At 54.6% G+C, this 15,025-nt stretch overlaps 1 protein-coding gene across 1 annotated transcript; it reads left to right on the forward strand.

Annotated features, from left to right (window-relative positions):
* Nucleotides 1-675: 675 nt before the first annotated feature.
* On the forward strand, nt 676-6,654 carry Ptgr3 (prostaglandin reductase 3). Its single transcript, XM_090352956.1, has 2 exons — nt 676-961; nt 5,512-6,654. Exons 1-2 carry the CDS (start codon nt 753-755, stop codon nt 6,434-6,436), a joined length of 1,134 nt encoding a protein of 377 aa, XP_090209082.1. The 5' UTR covers nt 676-752; the 3' UTR covers nt 6,437-6,654.
* Nucleotides 6,655-15,025: the final 8,371 nt, after the last annotated feature.

Genomic DNA, 15,025 nt, shown 5'->3' on the forward strand with positions numbered 1-15,025 from the left:
CAAACGGCTTCATCCCGCTAACTTGCCCCGGACGGACGAAGGGTCCTGGGGCGGGCGGGGCGCCGGGAACCGCGGAGGTCCCGGCGGGTGGGCGGCGCGGGCGGCGCCGGGGACCCCGGCCCGCGGGGGGAGCTGCGGCGCGCGCTCCGGCGGGCGGCGGGACTCCCCGCCCGGCCCAGGCCCCGGCCGCGCCCCGCCGCCCCGGCCGCGCTCGGGGTTGATTCGTACCACCTTGCAAGGAAGTGAACGCTTCGCACGGGAAGGGGAGGCGCCTGCGCCGGCCGCCCGGGGCCGCGCGGAGCGGGGCCGCCCGGGGCCGCGGCGGCTCGGGCCCCGGCGATCGCAGGCGCCCGGGCCCCTTCGCCGCCCCCCTCGCCGTGGAAGGAGTCAAATCCGGCTTCGGAGCGCGGGAGGGTGGGGATATCCGGTGCCTCTTCCGCGCCGGGGGAAGGGGGAGGGCGGAGAGGAGCCGCGGCCAGTCTGCGCCGAGCAGATTCAAACCAAAACAAAAAGATTAAAGGAGCAGCAGCCGGGCGGCCGCGGCGCGGGGCCGAGAGCCGGGGCTGGCACGCCGGGTCTCCGCGGGGGCTTCGGCGGGGCCGGGGGGGCGGGGGCGGGGGCCGGGCGTCGGGGGAGGGGGGCCGGGGGAGGGCGCCGGCCGGAGGCGGGGCGGGCCCGCGCCCGGCGGAGCCGGGAGGAGCGGCCCCGAGCCCGGCGCGCCCCGGGCGGGCGGGCGGAAGCCGGCGCGGGCCATGCAGAGGCTGGCGGCGGCCGGGGCGCGAGCTATCGTGGACATGTCGTACGCCCGCCACTTCCTGGACTTCCAGGGCTCGGCCATCCCCCGAGCCATGCAGAAGCTGGTGGTGACCCGGCTGAGCCCCAACTTCCGCGAGGCCGTCACCCTGCGCCGGGACTGCCCGGTGCCGCTCCCCGGGGACGGAGACCTCCTCGTCCGGAACCGGTGAGCCCGGCGCGCGTCCCCGCCCCGGCCGGTCCCCGGGCCGCCCGCGTGCCCACACCGCGGCGCGCGCTCGGGCGCACGGCCTGACTTGGCGAGGTCCCGGCAAGTTGAACCCGCCGCCATCTGGCGAAGGCGGCATAAAGTGACTTGCTGGTGTGAAGATCCCGCGCCACCCAAAGTCCTCCTAGCTGAGGGTTATTTTAATTTGGGATTCCCCTCCCCGCCCCCTCCCCAACTCCCCTCCTCCCCCTCCCTCGCCCGTCGGGATAAAACCGACAGGACCCAGGAGGGGAGGCTCCCGCCCGGCCCGCCCGCCAGCGCCCTTGGCCCCGGCGACGCCGCGATCGCGGTGGAGCCGGAACCGGCCGGACATGGTGACGTTGGGTGGGAGCATTGGAGCCCGGAGCCCGGCCTGCTCCCCCGGTCCCTGCCACGCTTAGCCGCCCCGAAGCCCCCGCCGAGCCCGCCGCGGGCTGCCGGCCTCCACCTGGGCCCCGTGGTCGGCGCGCGGTCAGCGCCGCGTGGCTCGTCCGTGCGAGGACGGGCGCTTGGCGCGAGTCCCGGGCCGTGGGGCCAGGGCCGGGCCGGGGCCCTGGCTGTGCCCGCCGGCGGGATTCGCAGAGTTTCCGGAGACTCTGGTCACTGTCAGACCTGCTGAGGGTCTGCCCACCCCACACTCGCCACCTTCATGTCTTTCCACCTCCCTAATCTTTAGTAACCGGTGAGAGGGACCTCCGTGCGGACGCCGTGCCCGGCCTGCGGGGCCTCGGCTCCTGGACGGGCGGGCGCGCCGCCCGGTGCCCCTTGGCCCTTCCTGGCGGCTCCAGCGTGGCCGGTCCGGCCAGGTCTGGCGGGCGGGGTGCACCTCTCCCCGGACCTGGGAGGACCTTTGGGAGGGGGGTTCCGACGCCCGGGCTGGGGGACCTGTTGGAACCCGCGGGACCGGGTGAGTGGTTGGAGTGTGTGAAGGGCGGCGCGCGCGTGCGGGGGGCGCTGGCGCGGGGCCGGTGGGGGGGGCCCGCGGTGAGACGGGGCGCGGGGCTGCCGGGACTCCGCGGGGGAGGAGGCCCGGCTCGGTGCGCTCCAGCGCAGCCCCGTACTGAAAGCTTCCAGAACGGAGCTGGAGCGGGGTGGGGTCCACGCGGGCGCTGCTGTGCCGTGAGATCAAAGAAAGCGTGGACTCGAAGCACTCGTGTAAACACACACCCCGGAAACAGGTGGGACGGGGGCGGAGCGCCCGGGGGGGCCGGGGAGCGGGGCCGCCCTGGGGGCGAGGCTGCCGGCCGGGCCTGGCCTGGGCGTCCGCCTGGGCCGGCCGGCTCACCTCGGGGCGGCCCGGGCTGGTGTCCCCCCCCTGCCGGGACCCCTCCGTCTGAGCAGGGCGTGTCGTGTGAGAGCCTCGACCTCCACCTTCCACCCGCGTCCGCGGCGCGCATTTTAAAGGGCGCCTCCGAGGGCCTCAGCGGCTGTGCTGGAAAACCGGCCGCAGCCCCCGACGGCGCCTCAACCCCACCGTTCTGCCGACCTTTAAAAATTAAGAGGAAGGGGAGGCTAATCACGTGTGGCTCGTCTTTCTCCAGGACCGGGCTCCCCTGGTCGGTGGTGTGAGTTGCACTTAAAAGCTGTGCAAGCGCCCCAGGTTTCCAGCATCGATAAAAACCCGCTCCGGAAGGCAGGGTCAAGTTCACGTTCACTGGCGGGGAGGCTGGAGCGGACTCTTCCCTGCGCCGCCTCCGCGTAACCGAGCTCACGCTCCGTCCGCAGGACGGGCCTGCGAGCGGAGCGGGGCCTGGAAGTCCGGAAGTGCCGCTGGCCACGGGCAGAGGTGTGGGGAGAGGAGGCCGCCTGGGCACCTTCCCGGGCGTCCCGGCCACGCCAGCGCGCGCTGCGCTCGGCTCGCTCGCTCCCTTCCCCTAGGAAGGGGACAGACGATTTCGTTCCCAAATACTTGTGGGGGCTTTGTGCTCGGGCAGAAAGTGGTGAGGACCCCGAGCTGGCGGGAGGAGGCGAGGCCTGAGGCTGCGCGGTGTCCGGAGGGGAGGGGATGCTCCGGCCTCTCCGTCCAGGCCCCGTGTTTTTCTCTCTCTCCCCCCTTTTCTTCCTCTCCCCCTTCACCCCCCCCTTTTTTTTATTTGTCCTGTGTCACTTTTAGGAGAAGGGCAGCCTGGGCGCCGTCGTTTCCTCTCCCGTGCGTGTTGGAGGGCTGGCGCTGGTTGGTTTGGTTTGGTTTCCCCTCGCTGTGGACGCGTCTGCCCGCGTACTGTGTGCCAGAGCCCACGTTTCCCTCGCCCTCGGGCGGCCCCGTCGGTCCGGGCCGCGCAGCAGAGCCTTGTGGATCGGGGTGAATCGTGGAGGCGCCTGCGCGGCTCCCTCTCCGTGGGGTGCGGGCCGGGGCTCTCTGTTGTCCCGGGCACCACCGTCGCTCGCGCGGCCGCTCCCTCGGAGCCGGCTGCCCTTGGACTCGCGCTGGGCCAGCGGGCCTCCGGGCCTCCTGCCTCGCTCCACTGGCGTCCCGGGGCCGGCGGGGCAGCGTGGGGCTGCCCGCTCCGCGCGCGGTGGCGGGGCGACGCGTCGTCAAAGCGGGGTTCCGCGGGGCCCGGGACGGGCCAGACCGGGGGCTGCGAGGGGCAAAGCTCACGAGGGCCCGGCCACGCGAGCGGTGCCACGGCGGCCGGCGGCGACCCCAGCCCGCCCCGCGCGTGGGGTGCGGCCCCCGCTCCCGGTCACCCGCACTTCCGAGGGGCCAGGCGGGGCTGGGGCTGTGACCCCGGTCCCCGGCCGTCCCGCCGCTTTTCGGGCAGAGGCTCCAGGCCCAGCCCCGCCACGCTCCACACTTGGCCTTCGTGGCCCGGGCGCCCAGCGCTGCGCCCTGCACCGGCACGCACGCCGGGGCTCCGCGCACCCGGGCGGCGGCACGGGTCCCGGGGGCGGGAGAGGGCACGGGGCGCCTTTGTCCTGCTCTCCCCTCACCCCCACCCGGACTGCGGGGAGGAGAGGGGCCGCCCCTGGGCTCCGGGCCTGCGAGCTCAGGAAGAGTTAACTGGGCAGAGGGGCGGCGCAGGCTGGGCGCGGGGCCTGCCCGGGCTGCGGGGTTCAGGAGGGCGCTCCACGCCAAAGGCTGGCTGACCGTGGAGAAAGGCCGGCCCGGGAGCCAGGTGCATTTAGAGGGAAAGTTCCCCCCCACACCAAAAAAAAAAAAAAACAACAGAACTTGGGCCTGTTGGTCTTGGAGGCCGCGTGCGGAGGAGCGGGGCGCGCTTCCCGCTGTGGCCCCGCTGTGGCCAGGGTGAGGGCGCTGCCCGGGCCGCCCGCCGTGCGCCCTGCTCTCCTCACCGTGCAGGCCAGGCCGTGTGCCCTGCTCCCCTCACCATGCAGGCCAGGCCCCACCGTGCGCCCTGCCTGGGCCGCCGTGCGCCTTGCTCCCCTCACCACCGTGCAGGCCCCGAACCTGAGACCCAGCATCTACACGAGCACTGTCATGAACTCAAATCAGAAGCAAGTTCTTAAACGACCCACGCCAGCTTGCCTCATGCCACCAGACCACTACCTCCTCTCCTTTCATCGCAGGGGAAATGACATTTTTAGGGTCCTGCTGTCTGTGTCAACGCCACCTCCTGACAGTCTCAGCAGATGGCCTTTTCCCTACTTATCAGGATATTTTCCTAAGGAGGTATATGGGGGGGGCGCTGGAAAAAATACTGGCCTCACAATTAAAGTGAGTCTGGATACCAAAAAGAAAGCAATCATCTGGCATTAATCACGTTATGTCTCTGCTTCTTGTTGAGGAGAAATACAATGACTGGCTTTCCTTTTCATCTGGAAGGGACTGTAAAATGTTGAACGTTCCATAAAAAAAACCATTCTCTCCGATTTGTGTTCAATTCATCACAATGCACATTTTCAAACCGGATGTAGTTGTACCAGAGAGAGAATCTGCTGCAGCCATTTCAACCACCCCACAGTAACATGTAACAGCCGACGACCTCGCGTGTCCCATCCATCTTTAATAATATCATGGTCATTACTATTATTATCTGAAGTGTTAAATTGTTGCCTGAATCAATACAAGTGTACTTCTTTCGGTATATTTTATCCCAGTGTTGTTTTTAACATCTTTGTTAAGAGGCCAATTAATTTCCAACTCGTAGTCCCAGTGAAGTTGTATGTAACCAGGGCCTCCTGTCTTTTTTTTTTTTTTTTACTTGTTTCCCCTTTTGAAAGGAAGATGATGGAAGCAAATGACACATGAAATAAATCACTTGCTGATTAAAGTGATACAAAATTATTCCTAAACTGATATATAAAATTTAAAAAAAAAAGAATAAAATATGCCGTAACTCTGAGTATAGATCTAGTTGGTAGATTGCATTTTTTTTTTCAGGACTAATTTTGTCAAATTCTATCAGGTCCTGCAGTTGCGATCCTCCCTGACCCACCTCACCCCACCCCACCCAGCCGCTGGAACTGGTGGGAATTTTTTTTCCTCTGTAGACTATGAAGACCTTAACAATGAAAGCATCTTAATACATTTTTTGTTTGTTTTGTTCTAGATTTGTTGGTATTAATGCATCTGACATCAACTACTCAGCCGGCCGCTATGACCCATCCGTGAAGCCCCCATTTGACATAGGCTTTGAAGGGTTGGGCGAGGTGGTGGCTTTGGGCCTCTCTGCTAGCGCTAGATACACAGTGGGCCAGACCGTGGCTTACCTGACCCCGGGCTCCTTTGCCGAGTACACAGTAGTACCTGCCAAAGCTGCCATTCCAGTGCCCTCCCTGAAGCCAGAGTATCTCACCCTGCTGGTGAGTGGCACTACAGCATACATCAGCATGGAGGAAATGGGAGCACTGTCAGAAGGGAAGAAGGTGTTGGTGACAGCAGCAGCTGGGGGGACGGGCCAGTTTGCAGTACAGCTTTCAAAGAGGGCCAAGTGCCATGTAATTGGAACCTGCTCTTCTGAGGAGAAGTCTGCTTTTTTGAAATCTGTGGGATGCGACCGTCCTATCAACTACAGAACTGAGCCCGTGAGAAATGTGCTCAGGAACGAGTACCCGGACGGTGTGGATGTGGTCTATGAAGCTGTTGGGGGAGACATGTTTGACTTGGCCGTGGACGCCTTAGCCACCAAAGGGCGCTTGATAATAATTGGGTTTATCTCTGGCTACCAGAGTCCTTCTGGCCTTTCGCCTGTGAAAGCAGGAACATTGCCAGCCAAACTGCTGAAGAAATCTGCCAGCATCCATGGCTTCTTTCTAAATCATTACCTCTCCAAGCACCGGGAAGCCATGGAGCGGTTGCTGGAGCTGTATGAGCGTGGGGAGCTGATGTGCGAGGTAGACCGGGGAGACCTGTCTCCAGAAGGCAGGTTCACCGGCCTGGACTCCACATTCCGGGCCGTCGACTATATGTACATGGGGAAAAACACTGGAAAGATTGTAGTTGAATTATCTCACTCTACCAACAGTAAGCTATGAAAATAGAACAATGGTGTAAATCAAAGGAGAGAGCGAATGAGCACTGTATACTTCAGAATGACTCAAATCAACTTATTTTTAGTTGGAAACGGATATCTCTTAAAATAAAAGTTAGATGTTAATGAATACTCTCCTCTAGTGTCTCTACCTCCCCCCCCCCTTCTCCCTTAGGGGGAAAATGTGCCAATAAAAGTTCCCTCTATGGCTAAGAGGTAAAATGTTTACGTTTGATTCTTTAGTCATGGACAGTCTCATTCCAGATTTTATTGTTCCAGGGAAGTAAATTAATTCCTGATGCGGGGCCTGATCAAATCAGTATGTCCTCAGCTTGATGAGATTGAAAGTCAGTCTTGAGAATAGTTGCCAGGTCTTCTCTGCCTTGGGAGCACAGGGCCTGCTGCTCAGTAGTTGACAAGTGAGAGGCCACAAAGTCAGCTGTGTGTTTGCAAAGCCCACATGCTCAGGAAGTAGCCTCTTCTTTTCTCCCCCCCCCCCCCCAGAAGTCACTCATACACTATTGAAATAGACATGTGAAGGAAGAACTCCCCTCCACAGTGGAGCTTGTTAAGCTATTGGAAAAATGACTCAGCAAACACAGATGTACCTGGAAGTATCCATCTGTGATTTGATGCCTTTGATACATACTATAGAGCAGAAATTTCCCCTGTTCTTTCAGGCAGCAGCTATGAATGCTGGAAATGTTTATGGGTAGAAAGTAGGTTTTAGAAAGGGGAATTACAGAGCTGAGGGGAACTTTTTAAAATGTGTCTCTCTGCACAGGAAACAGGCCACTATAATAAGGCTAAACTCCTTTTGCAGTGACATTCACACACCTTAGCAGGGACTGCAGACAGGGACACAGGAGCTGACCCTGCACCAGGGTTATAACCGTGCGGGTTCGGGGCCTGGGGATCCGAGTCACAGCTCTGTGCCCATGTAGGAAATTAAGTCACTTAAAATAATAACATGTTTGCTTCTCACTGGAGGTTCTTGGGTGAGGAAGGGGGGTGTGATCTCTGGTCCACCTGTGTTCCCGTTTCACGTCTCCAACACTGGGTGGGAAGGAAGCACTCTCCATCTTCATCACCCTAACGGCTTCTGGTCACGTTCACCGTGGAGCCTTCCCAGTCCAAGCCGAAGCCTGCCTGACACCCTTCCCAGAGTCCTAGGTTTCAGGGCTTACTAAGTACCAACTCAATTAAAGGTCCTTGGGACCAGTTGGAGACCAGATTCCACTCATCTATCGCTGCATCAGGAGAGCAAGGAAGATTCTGATGCTGAAGAGCCGTTAGTATCTGTTTTACAAGATTTACTCATTTTCAGGTACCTAATGTAGCCGCTAGCATGCACGCACAACAATACAATTTATATGGTAAATGGAACCAAATAATGGCCTCACTGAATGTTATGGCTGCACTGAAGGGAAATGTCACGGTAAATAGCTGCCAAATTATGGATCATGCTGAAGTCACAACTGCACTCAAGACAAATAGCACTGGAGGCTATTACCACTGTGGCGCTTTTGAGTTATGGAGAAGGGTAGCCGCCTGATGCGAGGCTCTTTGTGTCCTCTTCATAGCGAAGGGCTATTGGTGCAGGGGACAGAAAGCCTCATCCAGTGTGGTGCTTAGTTATTAATCTGCCTCTTCCAGACCTCACAGCTGTAGCAAAACAAAGAGACTTTGCCTGGCTCTTCCATGTACAAACAAGGGAGGCGGAGGCTGGGAGGGGGGAGGGAGGAAGGTTTTATGAATGTAGCTAAGCCTAAGAAATGACTACTAATGGAAAAATGTGCTAATAAAGTAATCTAATCAAAGAATATTATCAAATTTAACATAGTATATGTCTAAAGAGCTTTCTTTGCTTGCTATGCAGATAGATGGTGTGAAATCCAAGCAATCACGCACTTTCTCTCTGCCTAAAGACTTGAGGACAGGAGACAGTACCAACTCAATTGCCTCTTGGAAACTGAAGTCTATCTGGGTTTCTTTCATTTTAATGGGAGGGTAATAAAGATGAAAGACCAGCATTTTATCTGATGGATCCCTTAAGCTACAGAATAGAAATTTATTATGTTTTGAGGAAATATGCTAAATTCCGCTACGTAAAAATAACACTCAAACACTGGGGTTTAAAATAACACATAAGCCTCATGTGCGCTCTCTGCCCCTCAAACTGAGACTGCAGCGTGTGCTGGTTTCATTTATTCTTAGAAAACAAGCATGAACAATTCCGTCCATTCAGATAATGCCAAAAATATGTTTTAACCTGTTTTTTGTTCTTTTGAAAAATGATTTGTAAATTGAGGGTCATAGTTCAGCGCCAGCTCGGTCCCGTGGGGTTGGTGCTAGAGATGGGCTGTAATGGGAGGTGAAGTGCTGTGAGAGCCCCCGAACCCTCTCCACTGTATTACATATCACAAAAAGAGCGTCCATAATTCAGGGCCCTTGTCAGGCTTTGTTTTAGAGAAGGGGCCAGGGCAGAGCAGCGGTGGGGATGGATGATTTGCCCTTCATCCCGTGCCCCATGTGGCCTGCTCTGCTGGGTGGGCATAAGGTCACTTCCCCAGGCAGGGAGGAAGGAAGGAAGGCAGCCTGGAGATCTGGAACCATCCATGTCAGGACTTCTATAACACCCACTGATTTTTCCTTCTAGCCAGTTTTGCATAGGAAAAATACCAACAATATCATTTTGGGTCCCATTAACAATGACTCTTGCTGTTGACTGATTTCAGCTTTTTTTTTTTAAAGAAAAATCCAAGGGATAGTTTGCAAAGAGATGACATGTTTCACATGCTCTGTCTGCTTGCATCTGAGTGGGGTTCCTTGGACTGGAGGAGAGCCCCTGTAAATGGTCATTAGTAATACATCCAGTATTTATCTAATGAAAGTGCCGTGACAGGAGCCCCGCTCTGGGCCCGGAGCACGCAGTAATGAGGATGTAACATCTCAGGACCCCACAGACCCGCCGCTCTCTGCTCCCCACCACAAGATGCTGGAAACTTGACAAATGATGTCATTTAAGACTCACACCTGCCTTGGGGACCTGGTTTGGGGCTTCCTGTGTCTGGATTTTATTTGCGTAACATTTGTAATAGCTACCCCAACTTGTACCTGTAATGCTTTAACCCCTTATGGAGCATTCATCCTGCAAGAAGTCATCAGTCTGTGCTCCCTTTAAAATGAGGTGAGGGGCTTAGGACTGGAATGTGTCTCTAACACATGTAAGTGTGCAAGAAATAGCATACTTAGGCCTGCACAAAAATTGGATGAGCAAGGGCCAGCCTTCCGAACTGATTAATTAATGAAGTCAATAAATGATCAAATATACAGCATCAGCTTTGGATGTTAATTTCCCAGAGGTTACACATTTTTGTTATTGTTAGCTTTAAGTGCTTATACACAGGGTTTCGCTGTGTGGCATTTATAAGGACCTGCAACTTGCGCAATGTCACCCCATCCATCATCTTCCCATAGGTTGCATGTTTTACAGCCGGATTTTGTAATTTCACAATTATTCTCACTTATACTTTGACCCTTTTCTAAATATTGTTATTTGCAGTATTTACTTAAAGACAAGAATGTGTGTGCCAACTGTGTCACTTTCATAACTGGGGTTTTTCTTTTGGTGTATTTGTTTTTGTTTTGGATTTTTTCACAGTTTCTATAGCTAATTTCCCCAGTTATGGCTCAAAATCAGATATTTAGGATTGTATTTCAGAAGCTGAAATGCAAAGCTCAATTACCAATACTGTAATAGTGTTGGCAGAGTCACTTTAAACTTTGAATTCTGTTTTCCTAGCCCTTTAGTACCACACTATTTCAACTCATAAAAGAAGAAATGTGTGGTATGAGATCCCTTTTTACTGTTACCAGAAGTAATCTGTGGGAGGTTGGCCCCTCACAAATAGTGACACCAAATATGAAAATAATATTTTACCAACATGTATCAGTTCAAGTAGACCTTGGCAGTTCAGAGTCAAACCGGGGGCATCTTTTGATTAAATATGCTTGGGGTTCTGTTTACTTCTGTCAGTGGCCGGCAGAAGTGCTATCCGGCCTTCAGCCTTGGTCTGCTCGCCCAGTGTAGGCCTTCCCTCCATGCCTTTTTGGGCCCCCAGGAGGTACGGCTGCATTCTGGAAGTGGGGCAAACACGTCGCCCAGTAGTAGAAGTGCCACACGAGGACAGTTTAGGAAAAAGCAATATGTGCTTCATATGTGCTAAGGAGCATTGAGCCAAAAGTACAGAGATTTGAACAGCCCCCCAAAGTAAGCCTTTCCCTTGAAGGGCACTATCTGACAGTGTCTTTCTGCCAACATGAAATTAAAATAATAATGAAAACACACCCTGCTGATGGGTGCCAGCATTCAAGAAGAAAGAGGGATGTGTGCCTAGAGCTGAGAAGAACTGTCAGGGCTCCGTCTTTTCCTCTGCGTACGAAGAGCAGAGCCAGGCCTCGGGTGACACGGTGGAGACTGACACAAGCACATCCTACTTGGACGGCTCGTTGACAGTGGTGACCCATGATATCCCAGGATGGAGCATGCGGGTTCATGGCCAAGTCCTTTCTGCAGGGTTCAAGGTCGAGCCGTCCGAGTGGCATGTGCTTGTGTCAAGAGAGGAAGAAGTGTCTCCAACACCGTGGAGTCCACGGGACCTGCCAGGCAGGTGGAGTTCACGCCACCGCCGAGGCCACCCGCCTTGTCCCCTTTGCTGCTGGCCGTGTGGTGAGAGCATCATGCCCAGTGCCAGGAATCTTTATGTGGAAGAGATGATGAGAAGCCTAGGAAACAGTACCACAGTCCCAACCACAAGCCAGTCATCTGAGGGGGACTGGAACTCGGAACCTGAGCACCATCTCTCAGCTTTTTCACTCAAGGCAGGTGCTCTACTACTTGAGCCACAGCCCCGCTTCCAGCTTTTTAGCAATTACTGGAAGAAACACAGAGGCACAATGCCTATGTACCTCTGAGCATATAAAATAATATTTATTGACCTGAATCCCAAGAAATGCAAACAAAGAGTGTTTCTTCTTCGTTGTTATTTCTGCTTCTTTTCTTTCTATCTGGTGTGTTTGTGTCTGTCTTTAGAAGGGAGGGACGGGCACAGAACTCAGTGAAAAAGTGAACAAGTGTTCTCTAGGCACTTCTGAAAGCAAACTATACAAGTCGCAGGTAGAATGGGAGGGAGGGCCTGGGATGGCGTGAGAAGGGATGACACCATACAGAAGGAAATATACTCATTACCTGATTCATGTAACTGTCACCTCTCTGTACTTCAGCTTCATAATAGCAATAAAGTAAGGTTAAACAAAAAGAATGCCATGTAGGGCTGGGAGTTTTGCCTAGTGGTTAAAAGTGCTTGCCTAGCATGCATGAAGACCCGGGTTCGATTCCTCGGTACCACATACATAGAAAAAAGCCAGAAGTGGTGCTGAGGCTCAAGTGGTAGAGCTCTAGCCTTGAGAAAGTCCAAGGACAGTGCTCAGGCCCTGAGCTTAAGCCCAGCACTGGCAATAAATAAATAAATTAAATAAAACATATATTTACCTTTAAAAAAAAAAGAATGCCATGTAGCTCAGTGGTAGAGTACTAGCCTTGAGCTCAAGAGCTCAGCCCCAGAGTTCAAGCCCCACAACCAACAAATTTTTTTTAAAAAATTAAAAAACAGTTCGTTTTTCATTAAAGAATTTATTAACATTGATTTTTACATCATATTTCAAATGTCATGTTTAACAAACACGTATTCAAGAAGGGAATCTCTATAAAGAATCTCCTACCCTTCACTGTCTACTCTGGCTTTCAACCTCCATCCTCAGAGCTCAGCCTCCTGAGTAGCTAGGATTATAGGTGTGAGCCACAGGAATGCAGCATGGTCACCTCTTTAATCTGGCACACAGTAGGGTTCTATGTCACTTGATTCCATGTCGTAAACGTCACCGTCTTTTGGAAGAATAATAGAAGGATAATAGAATGAATGACTGAATCCCACAGCACCCCAGCAATGTATTCTTAAATAACAAATAAAGCCAGATCAAGAGAATGGTGTGCCGTCTTTATTCCCAGGATGATCTGGCCTGCTTCACGTTTGCCTGTAAGACGCTCACAATGCGTGGTCACCCCAGGCTTGGTGTTATAGCAAGATATCTGGAGTTTGAATTTGCTGTTTCACCTGAGCTCCAATTCCTCGCCTCACTAGCTCAGTACCTTAGAGGGAACTTTGTTCAGGTGGAGAAGTATGCAGGGGAGAGACCCCAGGGGAAGGGAGACACCCTTCCATATGGCTGTGACAAGAACCCTGTACAAATTACAGAGCATAAATAAGACTGGAGCCCTTCAGAACCACCAGTCACTGCCCATGCACGTCTCTCCCCTTCCTGTCTGCTGCCTTCCCTGAACTCATGCATAACAATCACACACTTTCAACTTTCCAGAAAGGAATCCTTTCCCAGTCTTAGCAGTTTCTTTTCACATTGAGGCACCACTTTCTGGGGAAATGTCGATCAGGTTTTGTAGAAGTCCTGCGGCTCACCAGGGGACAGTTGCAGCAGTTTGGCTGGAATTTACATTTGGAAATTGAATTGTCTCCTGGAGGGTTTTTACTCGAAGGTAATTTGTGGAGAATTACTTACTTCCTAGCATGCCCGTGCATAGGGAGTGAGGTGGGGCTGAATGAGCCAAAATGCCTCGTCCTCCAGCAGAAGTAATGTCGGTAGTAGAGGATATTATTCAACTGCCTCTTGTTCTTTTTATGACTCCGTGGGCTTGGTGAATTTGACGTTTGAATGCTGTGTCAGTGTCTCCCCTCCTCGTTTTTACATGATGGAGATGGATGACTGTCAGGTCAGCAAGCAGAAAGCTTTGCCCACGATTGCACCATCCCTGCCTGACAGAGACAGGTCCACAGATTATCCTCACACCACAGCCATTTCTCTCTGTCTTCCCCTACTGTGACTGGCACAGTGAGCCGGGCCAGGCTCAGTGGCTTAAGTGGGGCTCAGGAGTCTGGGTCATACGAGGGAGGCGGCGGCGGCGGCGGCTGGTCCCCTGTGCGGCACCTGGGGAGCTTGCCTTTGGTGAGAGATCCCCGTTGCCCTAGAAGAAACCATGAAAATTGTTGGTTAAAAAAATCTTGCCAGGTGTGATGGCCCACGCCTGTAATCCTAGCTACTCCAGGAGGCTGAGATCTGAGGATCAAGGTTCAAAGCCAGCCTGGGCACTAAAGTCCCTGAGACTCTTACCTCCAGTTAACCTCTAGAAAACTGGAAGTGGCGCTGTGGTTTCCACTTCTTCAAAGGAGCGTTCCTGCCAAATCTCACTTGTGGCACTAGAACATGCCTGATGGCGGCTGCTTCTCTGCACTTTTAAGCAGAGCTCATGGGGGTCCAGGAAGACCCCTGCAGTGACCTGGGCAAGAGACCCTTGGCAATGAAAAACAGAGGCCAAGGATTTCAGCTCCCAGGTCGGTCGTCTTCCGCTCTTGATGTTGGATTCTTGTCTGGCCTGGGTGACTGATCAAACCTCAGTCCTTCAACAGGAGCCCCAGGCAAAACACCAGTAGGCTTTTCCCAGTCTCCCAACACTCAACGCATTCCATCTTTAGTATAACATTTCCAATTCATCTTCTATCATGTATGGCTAGGTTAGTGGGAACATATCACATGGCAACACGTCACCTTTATTTGAAGTCTGGACTTTAGAAATCAGAGTAAATAAAAAGGCTGAAGCCTTTCTGGAGGAAGGGTTACATTCCACTGAGTGCTGCACACAGCTCTCTGTCTAGGGCAAAGGGAAGGCAGGGTTGGCATCACAAAGGAAGCTAAGTGGCAGATAAATTCCTGAATTCCAGAGAGGGACACAGCCTGGAGGTGGGGGCAGGGGGCAGGCAGGGGGAGCATGGTGTGTGTGCAGGGCTTTGAGTGGAAGCACGGAGGGGGCAGTGTGGTGTGCAGGGGTGCACGGACCCCAGGACCTCCAGTACACTTGTCCCTGACTCTGACAGAGCCGGGGAGAACACAGTCTCCTCAGAACAGGAAGCTATGTCTGATGTTCCTTTTCACCCTGCCCATCACAGACCCTGGAGCTAAACGAGGGTCCACAGATGACAGCTCTGCTTACCTCCTTAGGACAGACTGGAAGCAGCGACAGGAGAGGTGGCCACTACAACGCCTCAGAGAATGTGAGGACAGAGGGCAGGAGAGGGACTTGGGGTAGGAAGGGGAGCCCGGGAAGCAGAGAGCTTTGGAAAGGCTAGACAGGACCAGTGAGGGAAAGACAGAACTTCTTGGGGGCCTGAACGGAACCCCACATGGAACCTGAGGGATGTCTGGGTTTTGGCTTGGGTCAGCAGGATACTCAAGCCTTTCGAAGGCAACTAGCATTTAACAAAGGGGTGGGGAGGGGTGGGTGGTGAGGCAGCTCTACCCCGGCCTCCCTGCTGAGTTTCTCCATGCTCCAAGTTCCCACTCTCCATTAACAGGTCTGTGGTTGCCACCTCTGAGTTCCATGTGTACTTTGTTTATGCCACACTTCTAGAACCTTCCAGAGAGCATATGTTTGTTCCCATCAGTATCCCTAGAGACGGGGCCA

The sequence above is a fragment of the Megascapheus bottae genome, chromosome 19 (assembly GCF_031878675.1).
Source record: "Megascapheus bottae isolate mThoBot1 chromosome 19, mThoBot2.hap1, whole genome shotgun sequence".
NCBI lineage: Eukaryota > Metazoa > Chordata > Mammalia > Rodentia > Geomyidae > Megascapheus > Megascapheus bottae.